The 17,368-nt window shown below is 49.7% G+C and overlaps 2 protein-coding genes across 10 annotated transcripts in view; one reads left to right on the plus strand and one right to left on the minus strand.

The window, feature by feature from the left end:
• Window positions 1-186: 186 nt before the first annotated feature.
• On the minus strand, window positions 187-15,429 carry LOC140845635 (SURP and G-patch domain-containing protein 2-like). 7 transcript variants are annotated; one of them, XR_012124483.1, is made up of 6 exons: window positions 15,292-15,429; window positions 13,896-14,705; window positions 5,854-5,915; window positions 3,499-3,635; window positions 2,715-2,835; window positions 187-456 (listed from the first exon to the last, which is right to left on the minus strand). XR_012124483.1 is itself a non-coding variant. In XM_073220274.1 (5 exons), exons 1-4 carry the CDS (start codon window positions 14,789-14,791, stop codon window positions 2,715-2,717), a joined length of 372 nt encoding a protein of 123 aa, XP_073076375.1. In that variant the 5' UTR covers window positions 14,792-14,937; the 3' UTR covers window positions 187-456. The 7 variants fall into 7 exon arrangements, 1 of the variants encoding a protein (XP_073076375.1); XR_012124484.1 differs by having other exon boundaries at window positions 13,896-14,681; window positions 15,292-15,427; XR_012124481.1 differs by lacking the exons at window positions 13,896-14,705; window positions 15,292-15,429 and adding exons at window positions 2,162-2,255; window positions 14,740-14,937.
• LOC108384899 (MAU2 chromatid cohesion factor homolog) overlaps window positions 14,964-17,368 on the plus strand; it is a 24,453-nt gene continuing 22,048 nt past the window's right edge. For all 3 annotated transcript variants that reach the window (XM_036996156.2, XM_036996159.2, XM_036996160.2), the window contains exon 1: window positions 14,964-15,363. In XM_036996156.2, the coding sequence (XP_036852051.1) occupies window positions 15,088-15,363 (276 nt within the window). In that variant the 5' untranslated portion in view covers window positions 14,964-15,087. The remainder of the gene's footprint in view (window positions 15,364-17,368) is intronic.

Raw genomic sequence — 17,368 nt, forward strand, 5'->3', positions numbered from 1 at the left:
CGGGCCTGATGGCTCCCTGCTCTCTGCACCCTCTGGGCTTTCCCAGTGACCCAGCAGGTCCTGGCTGGTCCAGAGCACGCATGAGGGGCAGCACCCTTCCGGCTGGTTCCACACAGGTGCCACAACATGCACTATGTGTTCCCTAACTTCTCTGATTTTAAAGAAACATCGACAGAGACTGGAAAATTGGGTTTCCTCTACATTTATTGCCACTGCTAAATGACTAAGAACATTCACAACTTCTTAGATTTAAAAAGAAAAAAAAGGAGAAGAAAAAACCCAAAAACTTCCATTTTGTAACATCACAAATGTCTTCTAAGTTTTACCAAGGATCAAAAATGCTAAAATTCTCTATTTGATTTCCAGGGACAGAAACAAGCCAGAGACAGTAAGCACCCAGAGTGGCGGGTTAGCACTTTCCGGATGCCTGTTGTCCTCACGGAAGAGACCCTGGAACTAGAATGACAGAAAAGACACTGTGACTTTGACAAGGCTACACAAGCACACGTCGCGTTCAGTGCATGCTCCCCACAGAGCGGCCTCTCCTGAAAGAGCAAGGGCGGGCACGGAGGGCCGGTGTGCACACTCCCCAGCCAGCCGCGGGCCTGAGGATGCACCGCCACGCCCCATCCCATCCCCCACAGTGCTCTTGCTGTCCCAGCATCGAGTCCACAAAGTGTCACCTGAGGGCTCAGAGAACTTCCCAGTAAAAAAGGTAGGTGTTCTCTTTGATGTCTGCCAGAGGCTCACAAGCTGTCAGCTCAAAGCGTGATGTCCCAGGAGGAAGGGCAGGGAGCTGCAGGCACAGTGCCTACCCCCGGGATTCCTAAAGCATTTTACTTACAAAAAAAGTGGAAGAAGCCAAGAGTGCGCATATGGGACAAAGTGAATATGCTGGTCAGAGCTGTCTATGCTCAGGCCTGTGCTGGGGACGCATGCCTCGCTCAGGGCCCACGGGAGCTCTCAAAGGCCAAGGGGCCGCTGACCCGGGCCACCACAGGAGGCTGCTGGAGGTCAGGAAGGAGATGAACCAGGGCAGCTGTGACTCCCCAGACACCACCCCTGCCGGCTGGCTGCTTCAGCTCTGCGGAGGCACCCTCCAGCGCCCATCTGGCCACAAAGACCTGCCAGTTGCCAAGGCAACAGAAATGACCAGAGGCGGGCAGAGCCCTGGGGACTACACCTGACATGAAGGGACGCAACCTGAGACAGGAGGTGTGACAGGTAAGAACCAGAGGACCTTGGCCTAAGCTGGGAAGGCCTGTGGCTTTAAGCAGCCAATACAGTGGCCAATGAGGTTGGTCATTGCTGTGCCCCAAGCCAGTCACATCAGCAGGATCCTAAGTTTTCCCGACTTTGTTGGGCGTGTACTTAAAACGTCAATACTGCTGCCCACAGCCTGAATTCCACATGTGGTTCCAAGAGGCAGAGCGCTGGCGGATGGATGGAGGGGTGGCGACCATGCACCTAGAAAAAGCAGCCAGCTGGGCAGCTCACCCCAAGGGGACCCTGCCTGTTCTACACTAAGGGCTAATAAAGCGCTTCTTCACCCTGCCACACACGCACAAGGAGGGGCCCTGGAGGTTCTTCACCCACCCCAACATCTGGGGAAAGCTTCATGGTGTAAAGATGGCTCCCATTGAATGCAGCTGTTGTTATAGTGTTCCTAAAGTTTCGTCAAGTCTCTGGGGATGCATTGAGAGATAAGACCTCAGGAATAACATGCTCACGGAATCTCCGCTCGCTCAAAGAGCTTCAGAGCTCCTGCCAACAGGCTGTACCAGAGTACAGTTCGCTATAAGCACTTTCTGTTCACGTTTAAATTCTGGAAGCTTAAATTCTGGAGACAATGAGAAGACATTCTGTGCCCGTTTTAGCATCAAGTTTGCTAACAGAGCTCGCCGGGACAGCAGTGCCCGCAGGACGGATGGGGACAGTGACAGAAGCCAGCTCCCGAGCACTGCAGGGGCACTGCACCGCCTTCTGAGGAGGAACTGAGAAATGAGGGGGTCTGACGACAAAAGCACTGGGGAGAGGAGGCGGGGCAAAAGCAGGCTGGAAATGGTGCGTTTGTATCTTTAAGGAAAGTAAAGGCAGAGGCAGCTCTGCACCCAGGCCTGCCGGACTGCAGGGCGGCTGCTGGGGCGCCCACCACACCTACTTGGGCTCAGGCTGCAGGGCCGATCCGGGACAGAGGTGGCGTGTTAAGAGTAATTGCCTCTTCAAGCCTTATCTTTCTCACCAATGGTTTTCATCTATTCAGGGAAAGAATGATTTTGTTCAAAACTGAGTCGGAAATCATCATGCGTGGGGAGGGCAGCTAAAGAGAGGAAGATGAGGGTGTTTTCAGGCCTGAGGCCTTTGAGAAGGAACAGGTGCGAAGACCCGAGAAGGGGATGCTGGGGGCAGCTGGCCGTGCACCATGGCACGGCCACCAGCCGCCCGCACGCTGCCCGCACGACACCGGGCTGCTCCCTGGCCGAGCGCAATTGGGCCTGAGAGCCCTGCAGCCAGTACTGGAAGGTGAGAGGTGGGACCTGTGGGACCTGTCTGTGTCCAGACACTTGTTTCCCTCACAGAAATTTCTGATTTTCTTTTTATGGTATTTTGATGTTTGGCTTTTGAAGAGTGGGGAACACCAACTCTTCTGGAGAAATCGTCTCCGTGTACGGGACCGCCAGTGTGGGCAGAGTGCCCCACTGGGGTTCACATACCTATTTGTTGGCCCGTTTATGTCGGTACATCTGCATCATCCTCTGACGGAACACGTCAAACGTGTCTTCTTTGTGCTCCTGCCCGTCGGCGCCCAACCCCTCCCCTTGTGAGGCCGTCCCCCTAGGAGCAGAACACAGAGTTAGCCGCCTGGAGTCCTGAGCCTGGCCACTGGGACACTGGCTGTGGCACAGCAGCCAGGAAGGGACAGGCACGCGGGACAGGGTGATGGCACAGAAAAGGGGGTGTGAAGACGTGGCTCACAGTGGGGAACAGGGTACTCACTAGTGCAGTTGGTGGGACCTCTGAGGCCACGCTCAGAAGCCCCTGGGAAGAGCAGAAACCTCCCCCGGCAGGTGCTAGGCTCGGTTTTACATAGAATGCTGGCTGTGTGTTAATGGGGCTTAAACTCTGGGCTGTGTTCTCCTCTCTGGCCAGCGTGCTTATGGGTTCCCAGAAAAGAAAAGTGCTTCTTGGTATAACTACCCAGAATTACCACTCAGCTTTCATGGCAATAATGAAGGTGGCTGAAATGGCAGGGACCGAGAAGCCACTTAAATAGTCTGTGCTAGCACAGAGCCAGGTAAACATCTGTGTATATAATGACCTGCTTCTCACCTGAAGACTCCCTTAGTTAAAAACAACTAACTGCTAGCTGGAGGCCATGTTCAACACAAGGGAGACCAGGAATCAGGTTGCAGGTCAAAGGGCTCAGGAGCAGAATCCCAGAGAAAGGCTCTTCTCCCCGGGCACAGTCACCCCCCGCCCTCAGCGCCTGCCGCATACACGCTGACCGGCTCCCTGATGCCCTTCCCACAGGAGCCCAGGCCATGGCCCTCCTTCCAGCCCATCTTCTGCAGCATCTGGAACCCCAGGTTCTTGTCAGTCAGCTTCTGCTGGGTGAAGTCAAAATCCTTGGGTTTCTGAGGAGAGAAGAGCGTGGCACGTGGGCTGCAGCCCGTCCCATGCTGCCCCTGGCTGCAGGCTGGTACTGGGGCGCCCTATGGCTCCTGACTCTCCAGACACTCAGAGTCAAGCCATGGTGGCCTCCGGGTTCCTGAGGACATTCCCCTGCTGGGCTGGGACTTCTGAAGGTTGTGAAGAAAGAGGTGCACCCCCCCAGAACCAAGCCAGACCAGCCTCGTGGGCTTCCCCAGGGCCACTCCTGCTGCCAGACTGTAAGGAGACTCCATGGGGCCAGGAGCGACCCTGGGGCTCATGTGGGGAGGAAGAGCCCTGAGCCGAGACCTGGATAAAGAGGGTGGATCTGTGTTGACTGGAGGGCTCACCCTAGGTGGGGGCCACCAGAACCCAAGGCCTGAGGCAGGAAGGCCCCTGGAATCGGAGAGGGGAAGGGGTGACCCTGCTGCAGAGACGGGCCGCATGGGAAGTCGGATCCCTAGGCCTTCCCTGCTCTAGCCCAGCCCCATGGCTTCACTGAGTCTTGCGGCCTTCCAGATCTCTGCAGTCTCGGAAGCCTTCCTGGCACAGAGCAGCCCCCACTGATGAGGGAGTACAGAGGGGGCCTCTGAGGGCCCTGCGGGTGGAAGGGCAGGAACCCCGGCAGAAATTTGGGCTCCCTGGATTTCTGTCACTCATGAATACTCATGGACACTCACTTGGGGCTCTCCTCCAGATCACACCCCGCTGAGGACAGCCTGGGAAGTCGGAGAGGGCCCCTCCCTCGCCTAGGGCAGCCGTGGGATGGGGTCTGAGAGGGGGACAAAGTGTGGGAGGGGAAAGGCAGGGATGGGCCGTTCAACCAGGCCAGATCTTTGCAAGTGTTCAGTCTATGTCCAGGGAGCTCCCTGTCTGGTCTCCTGGGGTCCACGGGCTAGGCAGCTGTGCGCAGAGGGATTGGGGAGCCTCCTCCCTGCAGGGAATGCAAGCATCCCACTTTACAGAGGTACAAAAGGAGGCTCCGGAGCGAGAGGCCTGATCTGGGGGGCCAAGCTGAAGCTGGCTTCGCCCTCACCCACCACCAGACCTATCCCCAGATGCTGGCTCAGCTTACAACGCAGTGTGCCAGTCAGGCCACGAGCTCCAACCTCTCTGCTGTGCCAGGGCCACAAGGATGCTTCTTCTGGCCCTAGAGACTGACACAGGACACTGGGACAGGTCTGCGCCACCACACAGGCTTTCCGCACCACCGGACACCAGCACACACCTCATCTGCTTCTCTGCCCAGTGCCCGAGCTCCAAGGACCTGCGATGTCTCCACGGGTCCTATACGACCTCATCCTGCCTTAATGCACCCTCACCTTGTCCACTGGGCTGTCGGAGTGTACCCCGTCTCCTTCCAATGACCTCCTCCCAACAGAGGTCCCCATTTCAGACAATGACAGCTCCGTCCTACCTGCTTCCGCCAACCCTAGAGTGGCCCTGCACTCCTGGCCACGCCAACCACACCCAACCCCGGACCCCTCCTGGTCCTGGCTCTGCAGGCTTCCCACACCCAGCCTGCTCACAACAGCCACATCTTCTACCAATCCCCCACCTTTGGTCCATAGGGGCTCCCCTCAGGGAAGGGGCCACAGGACTGACATCCATCCACATGCCGTGGGTCCTGGCAGCCTCTCCCCACCGCCATCACTCCACTGAGGCCACAAGGGCTCCCTGGTAACCTGAGACTGCCCTGGGGCCTCTCCCCAGCCTCCCAGATTAAGTAATACCTCTGAACCCACTCTACGCGCAGTCTCCCCTCCACTTGCTTCTCTGTACCCACAACACACCCACCACATATTTCTGCCCGTCGGCCCTGCTCACTGCGTCCAGGTGGGCAGAAGGGGCCTGGCCCACAGGTGCCCAGGAGTTGATGCGCACATGCTCAACACACAGCCCACTAGCCATCAGGCACTCCCTTACCGCCGTTACAGCCACCAGATCCGACCTTCTCAAGAGCCAAGACATCATCTGTTCACCCCTCCAATCCACCACACACCACTGAGTGGACTAATACTGCCTCTTGTGCTTTGGGCAAAGCAACAGCTTTAAACAGTCCCCAGGAGAAAAGGCTGTCTGTGGTGCTTGACACACTAGCACCCAGTGTGAAGAGCAAGTATACCTTAGTCACAAGCTACAGTGTCCTTTGAAACTCTAATTCTGACTGTTCACTGCATGCGGCCTCACGCTCTTGCTCACCTTCTTTCTGGACACGGGGCGACCCCGAGGCCTGTCGTAGGCAATGCGAACTGGTTCATGAACTGGAAGACAAAAGACACAGAAAGAAACAAACACACAGGGGAGATTCTCAAGATAGCCGTGTTAGTAGGATGGTGGAAATCTCCTCCCAAAACCATATATATTTGGAAAATACAGCGAGTACAACTATCCCTAAAAGAGTGACCGGAAGACACAGTACACAAGCCAGGCTACATCTCCAAGAGACCAACACCTCATGGAAAAGGGTAGGAAACAAAGCTGTGAGCCAGTGGGACCCGAGCACTCCCCCCCCACCAGCTCATAGGCAGGGGAAGCACAGGACTGCTGAATGACCAGCCCTGCTGGGCTGCCCCAGGAGCACAGGCACATACTGCATGGTGCACTGGATACTGGAGGAGCAGAAAAGCAAGGTTCGAGACTGAGACTGTGAACAGGTTCCCACAGCTGCTGCCCTGGGACAAAAGAAAAGCAGGCGCTTTAAAAGTCTTAAAGGGCCAAGGGTTTAACAGGTGGACAAAATCGTCCTGCACACTCAGCCCAGCAGGCTGGGAACTTTAAGAAACTTCAGGTGCCCTAACCCCCTGGCTGACGACACAGCTCCAAACGCGCTTGAGGTGATAGGCAGCCTGCTGTTCCGTCCCCCGCGCCAGCACTACAAGCAAACCAGCTGACCCGCCATTGCTGTGGAACAGCCCGGGAACAGCCCTGCCTACAGCAACCACACAGCTTAGCACAGAGGCTTCTCCAGGCGCACAACTAACCAGCCGAAACCTAGAGGCTGTCCCCCTGTGTGCGGTTGACCGGCACAGACAGCGGAGATAGGCGCAGAGTCCGGAAGGCACAAAGGGGCTCTATTATCACGGCAGAACACACACCACTTGCATGCAACCCCCACCAGTGCCCTAGGCCATCACAAGGGCCGCCCCACCCAGGGCAGCTCATGGGATTAACCCAGAGGCTGCTCCCTGTGTGCAGTTAACTGGCACAGATAGCGGAGACTGGCAAGGCGACCGGCAAGCAGGAAGGGATTTTGTTCTCCCAGCTGACACACACGCCACTCCCTGGCCACCATTCCCATCGCCATATAAAGGCAGAAGAACCTTGTTCAGTCCCAAATCCCTCAAACACAAGAGAGAGGGCTTGATGAGACTGAAATCACCAATCTTCCTGAAAAAGAATTCAAAATAAAAGTCATAAGCATGATGATGGAGCTACAGAGAAATATCCAGGAGCTAAGGGATGAATTCAGTTGGGAGATAACAGAAATCAAACAAACAATGGAAGGATTTAAGAGCAGACTCGATGAGGTGGAAGAGACTGTTAATGGAATATAAATCAGAGAACAGGAACACAGAGAGGCTGAGGCAGAGAGAGAGATAAAAGGATCTCTAGGAATGAAAAAATATTAAGAGAACTGTGTGACCAATCCAAACAGAACAATATCCACATTATAGGGGTACCAGAAGAAGAAGAGAGAGAAAAGGGGAAAGAAACTGTCTTTGAAGAAATAATTGCTAAAAACTTCCCCAATCTGGGGAAGGAAATAGTCTCTCAGACCATGGAAGTCCACATCTCCCAACACAAGGGACCCAAGGAAGACAACCCCAAGACACATAATAATTAAAATGGCAAAGGTCAAAGACAAGGACAGGGTATTAAAAGCAGGAGAGAGAGAAAAAAGATCACCTACAAAGGAAATCCCATCAGGCTATCATCAGAGTTCTCCACAAAAACTTACAGGCCAGAAGGGAATGGTATGATATATTCAATGCAATGAAACAGAAGTGCTTTGAACCAAGAATACTTTATCTGGCAAGATTATCATTTAAATTTGAAGGAGGGATTGAACAATTTCCAGATAAGCAAAACAAACCATCTCTACAATGTATTTTAAAGGGACTTCTTTAGATAGAAGTATGCCTAAGGCTAAGAGCTGTCACCAGAGAAAATAAAACAACAGCAAAGAAAGTAGACCACCCAAATACTAACTGAAGGCAAAATAAAACCAGCTATCCACAAAATGAGTCAAGGAAAACACAAAGAGGACAGAATTAAACACCTAACATAAAGAGTAGAGGAGGAAGAAAAAGAAGGGAGAGAAATAAAGAATCATCAGACTGTTCTTATAATAGTTTAGTAAGTGAGTTAAGTTAGACGGTTAGATAGTAAAGGAGCTGCCCTTGAACCTTTGGTAACCACGAATCCAAAGCCTGCAATGGCAGTAAGTGCATTATCTATGGATAATCACCCTAAATGTAAATGGACTGAATGCACCACGGAAAAGACACATACGCTGCCTACAAGAACCTCACTTCAAACTCAAACACATGCACAGACTAAAAGTGAAGGGATGGAAAAAGATATTTCATGCAAACAATACGGAGAAAAAAGCAGGAGTTGCAGTACTTGTATCAGACAAAACAGACTTCAAAACAAAGAAAGTCACAAAAGACAAAGAAGAACATTACATAATGATAAAGGGCTCAGTCCAACAAGAGGATATAACCATTATAAATATCTATGCACCCAACACAGGAGTACCTACATATGTGAAACAAATACTAACAGAATTAAAGGAGGAAATAGAATGCAATGCATTCATTCTAGCAGACTTTAACACTCCACTCACTCCAAAGGACAGATCAACCAGAGAGAAAATAAGTTAGGACACAGAGGCACTGAACAACACACTAGAACAGATGGACCCAACAGACATCTACAGAACTCTACATCCAAAAGCAGCAGGATACACATTCTTCTCAAGCAAATATGGAACATTTTCAAGAACAGACCACATACTAGGCCACAAAAAGAGCCTTACTAAATTCAAAAAGACTGAAATTGTACCAACCAACTCTCAGATCACAAAGATATAAAACTAGAAATAAATTGTACAAAGAAAACAAAAGGTGTCACAAATACATAGAGGGTTAATATGCTCCTAAATAACCAATGGATCAATGACCAAATTAAAACAGAGATCAAGCAATATATGGACATAAATGGAAACAACAGCACAAAGCCCCAACTGTGGGACACAGCAAAGGGTGTTCTAAGAGGAAAGTATATAGGAATCCAGGCCTATTTAATGAAGGAAGAACAATCCCAAATGAATAGTCTAAATTCACAATTATTGAAACTGGAAAAAGAAGAATAAATGAGGCCCAAAGTCAGCAGGAGGGACATAATAAAGATCAGAGATGAAATAAATAAAATTGAGAATAATAAAACAATAAAAAAAATTAATGAAACCAAGAGCTGTTCTTTGAGAAAAGAAAATAGATAACCCCCAGACAGACTTATTAAGAAAAAAAAGAGAATCTACACACATAAACAGAATCAGAAATGAGAATGGGAAAATCACAAGGGACACCACAGAACTACAAAGAATTATTAAGAGAATACTATGAAAATCTATATGCTAACAAACTGGATAACCTAGAAGAAATGGACAACTTTCTAGAAAAATACAACCTTCCAAGACTGAGCCAGGAAGAAACAGAATATCTAAACAGACCAATTACCAGCGATAAAATTGAATTGGTAATAAAAAAACTACCCAAGAACAAAACCCCTGGGCCAAATGGATTTACCGCTGAATTTTATCAGACATTTAGAGAAGACATAATACCCATTCTCCTTAAAGTTCCCCAATAAATAGAAAAGGAGGAAATACTTCCAAACTCATTCTATGAAGCCAGCATCACTCTAATACCAAACCCAGGCAAAGACACCCAAAAAAAGAAAACTATAGACCAATATCCCTGATGAACATAGATGCAAAAATACTCAACAAAGTATTAGCAAACTGAATTAAAAAATATGTAAAAAAATCATCCATCATGACCAAGTGGGATTTATTCCAGGTATGCAAGGATGGTACAATATTCATAAATCAATCAACACCATATAGCACATCCAGAAAAAGGAGGACAAAAATCACATGATCATCTCAATAGATGCTGAAAATGCATTTGACAAAATTCAACATTCGTTCATGATAAAAACTCAACAAAATGGGTATAGAGGCAAGTACCTCAACATAATAAAGGCCATATATGACAAACCCACAGCCAACATCATAATTAACAGCAAAAAGCTGAAAGCTTTTCCTCTAATATGAGGAACAATACAAGGATGCCCACTTTTATTCAACATAGTACTGGAGGTCCTAGCCAAGGCAATCAGACAGCACAAAGAGATAATGCCATCCAAATTGATAAGGAAGGAGTGAAACTGTCACTGTTTGCAGATGACATGACATTATACACAGAAAACTCTAAACACTTCACCAAAAAAACATTAGAACTAGTAACTAAATTCAGCAATTTAATACACAGAAATCTGTTGTATTCCTACATATTAACAATGAACTAGCAGAAAGAGAAATCAGAAAAACAATTCCACTTACAATGGCATCAAAAAAATAAAATACCTAGCAATAAACCTACCTCACCAAGGAGGTGAAAGTCCTACAAGATACCCATGAGACAAATTAAAGACACCAATAAATGGAAATCTATCCTGTGCTCATGGTTACAAAGAATTAACATTGTCAAAATGGCCACCCTCCTCAACAAACAAAAAGCAAATACTCCAATTAAAAAAATGGGCACAGGATCTGGACAGACACTTCTCCAAAGAAGAAATTCAGATAGCCAACAGTCAAGTGAAAAGATGCTCCACATCGCTAATCATTAGAGAAATGCAAATTAAAACCACAAGGAGGTATCACCTCACACCAGTAAGGATGGCCAATATCCAAAAGACAAACAACAACAAATACTGGCGAGGATGTGGATAAAGGGGACCCCTCCTACACCACTGGTGGGAATGCAAATTAGTTCAACCATTGTGGAAAGCAGTATGGAGGTTTCTCAAAAAACTCAAAATAGAAATACCATTTGATCCAGGAATTCCACTCCTAGGAATTTACCCTAAGAATGCAGCTGCCCAGTTTGAAAAAGACATATGCACCCGTATATTTATTGCAGCAGTATTTATAATAGCCAAGAAATGGAAGCAACCTAATTGTCCATCAGTAGATGAATGGATAAAGAAGATGTGGTACATATACACAATGGAATATTATTCAGCCGTAAGAAGAAAACAAATCCTACAATTTGTAACAATATGGATGGAGGTAGAGGGTATTATGCTCAGTGAAATAAGCCAGGTGGAAAAAGAAAAGTACCAAATGATTTCATTCATATGTGGAGTATAAAGACAAAGAAAAAACTGAAGGAACAAAACAGCAGCAGAATCACAGAACCCAAGAATGGACTAACAGTTACCAAAAGGAAAGGGATTGGGGAGGGTCAGTGGGAAGGGAGGGATGGGGGGGGAAGAAAGGGGGCATTATGATTAGCATGTATAATGTGTGGGGGGCATGGGGAGGGCTGTGCAACACAGAGAAGACAAGTAGTGATTCTATAGCATCTTACTACGCTGATGGACAGTGACTGTAACAGGGCTTGTGGGGGGGACCTGGTGAAGGGGGGAGTCTAGTAAACATAATGTTCCTAATGTAATTGTAGATTAATCATCAGGGAAATGCAAATTGAAACCACAATGAGATATCACCTCACACCAGTAAGGATGGCCAGCATTTAAAAAATGACTGAGAACAACAAATGCCAACGAGGTTGTGAAGAAAGGGGAACCCTCCTACACTGCTGATGGGAATGTAAGCTAATTCAACAATGTGGAAATCAATATGGAGGTTCCTCAAAAAACTAAAAACAGAAATACGATTTGATCCAGAATCCCACTCCTTGGAATTTACTCAAAGAATACAAGTTCTCAGATTCAAAAAGACATATGCACCCCTATGTTTATAGCAGCACTATTTACAACAGCCAAGATATGGAAGCAACTTAAGTGTCTATCAGTAGATGAATGGATATAGAAGATGAGGTACATATACACAATGGAATACTACTCAGCCACAAGAAAGAAACAAATCCCATAATTTGCATGAACATGAATGGAGCTGGAGGACATTATGATCAGTGAAATAAACCAGGAGGAGAAAGACAAGTGCCAAATGATTTCCCTCATTTGTGGATTAGAACAATGAAGCAAATCTGAAGGAACAAAACGGCAGCAGACTCACAGACTCTAAGAAGGGACTAGCGGTTACCAAAGGGTATTGGTGTGGGAGAGTGGGTGGGGAGGGTGGGAGAAGGGGATTAAGGGGTATTGTTTAGTGCACATGGTGTGTGGGGGGTCAAGGGGAAAACAATGTAGCACAAGGAAGGCAAATAGTGAATCTATGGCATCTTACTACACTGATGGACAGTGCCTGCAGTGGGGTCTGGGTGGGGACTTGATAATATGCATAAATGTAGTAACCACATTGTTTTTTCATGTGCAACCTTCATAAGAGTGTGTATCAATAATACCTTAATAAAAAATTTAAAAAACAACAAAGACAAAAAGCAGGATATAAAATAGCATCAACAGTCTGGCCCTGTTTATGTCAAAATATGTTTTAATTAAAAACTGCTAGAAAAGTCCATCAAAATGCAGCTGACATGTGTCTCTGGGTGGCAGGGTTATAATGACTGCTTTTTCTTTGCTTTCCTCTCCTTTCTTTTTTGTATCATCTACCACGTATACAAATTCTCTTAAAAAAAAAAAAGGGCAATACAAGTTATTTTTTATGAAAGAGAAAGTTCTGTGGATAACTAGCCTTTAGTATTAAACAACAGGTCTTTCTGGTGACCATGGCCCTGTCCTCACAATGTGTATGAGGAACACACACAGGAGAGATGGGAAGAAGATGCAGACAATGAAAGACAAGAAAACACGGACAGGCTGCAGGAAGTCCAGCCAGTGAACCCCACTTGAAAACCACACATAAAACGGTAGGGGATGTTATACAGCAGTTTAAAACGCTGGCCCTTGATAAACACATATACAAAACATGTTCTGTCCTGACGTGTGCTACAATGTGGATTAATGTTGAGAACACTGTGCTGAATAAAAGAAGCCAAATACAGAAGTCTCTATGTCTATATGAAATAGCTAAAATCTGCAAATATACAGAGGCAGATAATATCTTGGTGGTTGCCAAGGGGCTGGAAGTTGGAGAAATAGGGAGTGATTGCTAATGGAATAGGGTTCTTTTTGGGGGTGATAAAATGTTCTGGATTTAGATAGTGGCCATGGTTACACAATGCTGTGAATGTACTAAAAACTATTAAGTTGCGCAGTTTAAAAGATAAATCCTATGGCATAAAAAATCTAAAAACTATGTTGTTCTAAAGACTAGTAATGCAGGGGGAAAGCTTTTCTTTTAAAAAGCGGAAAGGAAATCAGCACACACAATTGTTCACAACTTACTAAAACAAAGCAAAGATGTGGGAGGAGGACTACATATCCAAGTGGTAGTCTTAAGTTAACTTGAATGTTTCTTATTTCTTCACTGAGAAATCATAAAATCTGGCTTTCTACACGTTTACAGTAGGAAAAACCATCTTATTTCCAAAGCTACCAGTACTATACACCCACCTACCTGATATTCCCTTTCAGGTGCCTGATCCCGGCACTCGGATCCAGCAGCCTCCAGGAGGCCCTCCTGGAAGAGATCCTACAGGCTTTTCCTGTTTTGGTGCAAGTCCTCCCATAACCCCATGGTGAGAGCCTACGAGCCCGCCCACTGACAGATCACCCAATACCCACATCCACGTTCATGAGCGTCTTGGAGGTGCTAAGCCCTGGGTTCCACCAGGAATAAGGTCTAACTCCAGTTCAAGGAGAATCCACAGACTCTTAGAAGACGCAGGAACTGGTACAGAGCTTTGTGGAAGGGTCCCACACACCACGCTCCAGACCCCAGAGGGGAGGGCCTGCCTCTCCGTTTGTTACCCTCCAGCCTGAAATTCTTCAATGTCGTTATTTTGGTCACACCATACCTGCTCAAAACTCTTGAGTAAAACAAACAAACAAACAAAAACTCGTGAGTGCCCTGAGCGTTCCTCAGGACAGGAAGAAACCATGCTTCACCGATCTCCCACCTGGCTCCAGAGGAGTCCCGTCGGTGAAGTCCCTTCAGGAAGGCTCTGCCCTCCAGGCCTTCCCGGAGCTGGCATCTCCTCATCTCAAATGTCTTCTGCTCAAAAAGGCCTTCTTTGATCACCCAGTAGCAGCAGCCTGCAACCCAATTCTCTCACATCTTTATAACTCTGTGCAAACTGTTTTCTCAGGGTGCACCACCTGACAACTCAGTGGGAAGTAACCGTCAGGAAGGCAGGGCCCTGTGCTGGTTACCACTGCATCCCCAGCGCCTAGAACCGTGACCGGCACGCAGTACTTGTTGAATGGGTGACTGCATCCCAGTATAGGCGGGTTTACGCTGGGAGGGAAGGACAAGGTTTGCGGTGAAGTCGGGACTTGAAGGACCCGGGAACGTGTGTACAGGGAGACCTACTACAATTCGGAAAAGCAGCCTTTCCAGAAAGCTGGACCCAGGCCCAGCGGCCGGTGCTACAAAAACAAAGACGCAAGGCTGCCCCAAGTTGCCGCTCTTTCGGGGAGGGAGCTCGCGGCACCCCTGAAGATGGTTATTTCGGAAAGAGGCTGCAGGGCCGACCCGGTGGCAGCCTTCACGGGACGCCGGGCGCCCTCAGCAAACCAGGCGGGAAGCCAGCAACTGGGTCTAGGGTCTTCAGAGACGGGGGAGGTGCAGAAGGAAGCCGCCGCTCCTGGACTCCCAAAGGCTGGGGAGAGGGGCCGGCGGGTCGCAGCAGGCGCGACGGGAAGGCGCAGCGTCGACGCGGAGCCCCAAGAACCCAGGCCAGCTCCTGGGAGAAGGTGGGGGATGTTACCTGTAAAATACCGATCGTCCACCTCGAGACTCACCCAATCCCACAATGCTCCCGCGCCAACAGAGACGGCCAGTTAGAGTGCGCATTGCCACATGGGAGGTGTAGTCCGCTTCGGCTCACCACCCCGTCACTGCGCGGACGCCTGGGGGTTTTCCTCCCGGAAAGAAAAAACCAGCCTTCTGGCAATTTGTGGTTTCAGTCCCTCCGCCAGAGGGTGTCGTCCTTCCTTACACCTTTCGGAGCCGAAGCTACTCCCAATACAAACTATACGTTCCGGGATGCTCTGCGCGTAAACTCCCGCGAGAGACGCGAGAGCACGGCCCCGCCCAGTGCGCCAGCTTCCGCCTCCCTGTGGCCGCGGCTTGTTGTTGTGGATGCCAAAATGGCGGCTCAGGCGGCTGCCGCTGCCCAAGCGGCGGCGGTCCAGGCAGCGCAGGCCGAGGCGGCCGAATCGTGGTACCTGGCGCTCCTGGGCTTCGCCGAGCACTTCCGCACTTCCAGCCCGCCCAAGATCCGCCTGTGCGTGCACTGCCTGCAGGCCGTGTTCCCCTTCAAACCGCCGCAGCGCATCGAGGCCCGCACGCACCTGCAGCTCGGCTCCGTGCTGTACCACCACACCAAGAACAGCGAGCAGGCTCGCAGCCACCTGGAGAAGGCGGTGAGTGCGGATCGAGTCGCTCGGGCGGTGGCGCGGGCTCCTAACGGGCCTGGGCTGATGGCCGCCACCCGAGAAAGCGGGGACCGCGGAGCCGCTCCTCGGGGTCCGGGGCGTGTCTTCCGCGCGAGCTGCAGGGCGTCGCAGCCGCCGACTTCTGAGGGAGCCCGCGGGCGTCTCCCCGCACCTTACTTCACGTCTCTGGTGACGGACCAGGGCCCTAGGACCCGCGCAGAGGACTCCGAGAGTTGTCTCTTCTCTGGAGCAGCAGGGTCCTCAAATTCCTTAGGTTCTCAGGAGGATGTCCCCAGTTGGCGCCTGTAGAGACGCCCGCGGACAGGCCAGTGGGTGGGCGCTGCAGCTTCCACCTCTTCAGGGCTCAGCCGCGGGCGAACCCGCCTGGACGTTCTGCCCCCTCCTGAAGTGGGTCCGAATAGGGGAGGGTGGAGGTGACAGTCCAGGCCTCCCCGGGAATCTGAGGTTTGGTTTCTCTGGAAACCTAGGAAGGCATCCCTCCCTGGACATCTGGTAAGTGCAGGGAGGCATCGCTGGGCGGCAGAGGCCCAGAGCCCAGAGTCTTAAGTCCTGTAAAGTGGTGGAACGGACCTGGGTTCCAGAACCAGTTGCTCACCCAGTAGGGGTGGAGGTGGGCTTGGGCGTGGAATATGGCGGCTCCTGCTTTCTCTGTGTCCACCGGTGACTTCTCTTTCTCCCACCATCTTCTGGTCCCTCTCCTTCAGCAGGCAGGTCCCATTCCCCCTCATCTTGACTTGTGAAGTCTTGGTGATTCAAAGAATGTGGGAAGGTGACTGTCATCCTGTCCTCTCTGGCCACGGAGCTGTTTCTTCCCATAGCAGTGCAGCGTGCCTGTCAGATATGCCTCCATTTACCTGGCTTTATTCTGCTTAAAGGATTAACTTGAATGGAATCAACTTCGATTTTTTTAAATGTATTGACCTGTGTGCTGTAAAGCTGAACCCACCTTCAGCTAGTATGAGCTGCCTTTGGAGGATATCAGATCTTTTTTTTTTGCAGACTGTAAAGAGCTGGAAGGGGACTTTAGTCTTTGCTGAATCAACTTCCTTGTTTCAGGAGTGAGGCAGAATGGGCCCAGAGAGGTGAAGTGATTTGTCCAAAGGCCACACAGCAAGTTTTCAACAAAACTAGATGCAAACCTAGGTCATGATCTCCAGGTTCCGTGCCAAGACATTAAGTCATAACTGTTTCTGTGAAGTTTTTTCTTTTATTCATTCAGCCGATACTTACTCAGCTCATACAAGGGGCCTTGCTCTTATCTTAGGTGCTGGGGATCAGCCAGGACTAAACGAGTCCCTGCCCCCGTGAGCTAACGTTTTAGTGAAGGAGACAAACAATGGGTATTTGGTAAATGGTTAGGCAGTGATAGAACAACCATGGAAAATACAGACCAGGGGGAAGAGGAGCTATTTTTGGCAGAGGTAACAAGGGACCCTCTATTTGTGGGAGTGACATTTTAGCAGAGGCCTGCAGGGGGCGGCAGAGTGAGCCTGCAGAATCGCTCAGGGTGGCAGGACCATCCCAAGGAGTGCCCAAGCTGTCAGTGGCATGGCGAGGCTGAGCTCCCATGAAGCTCCAGGCTTCCTTATGTGGCAGGGCCGAGGCTGTGGCAGCCCAGTGCCTGCGTGTCTGCGCTGATTCTGAAGCTCTTCCATCTCTGCGGACAGCAAACCCTGCCACCTCCCTTCCCTTGTCTCACGGATCTTTCAGCTTGTTTCTAACAGTTGTTCCTTGCTGCTGTGTATATTGTCACTCACATTTTGCCCACTCAGTGCTGTCCAGAGAATGCAGCCATGCCTCACCTTGCTTCCTGGTAGCCTCTTGGCTTGTGGACCCATAGCTTAAACCCTTATCCTTGTGAAGGGCCTTCCCTTGGTTTTACAGAACCCTGAATCTTGTGGGATCTTCCACAGAGCCACAGGGTCCTCTCCATAGCTCACACTGACATTACACCTAGAAACCCTTCCTGCCA

Source organism: Manis javanica, chromosome 13, assembly GCF_040802235.1.
Source record: "Manis javanica isolate MJ-LG chromosome 13, MJ_LKY, whole genome shotgun sequence".
NCBI lineage: Eukaryota > Metazoa > Chordata > Mammalia > Pholidota > Manidae > Manis > Manis javanica.

What these genes read in the sequence shown, in the direction of transcription:
- LOC140845635 (XM_073220274.1), bottom strand. Translation starts at nt 14,791, where the DNA reads ATGCGCACTCTAACTGGCCGTCTCTGTTGGCGCGGGAGCATTGTGGGA. An exon ending in CGGGAGCATTGTGGGATTGG is followed by an intron (nt 5,916 to 14,739) that starts GTGAGTCTCGAG and finishes TTTGTCTTCCAG; the next exon opens with TTCATGAACCAGTTCGCATT. An exon ending in GCCCCGTGTCCAGAAAGAAG is followed by an intron (nt 3,636 to 5,853) that starts GTGAGCAAGAGC and finishes TTCTCTCCTCAG; the next exon opens with AAACCCAAGGATTTTGACTT.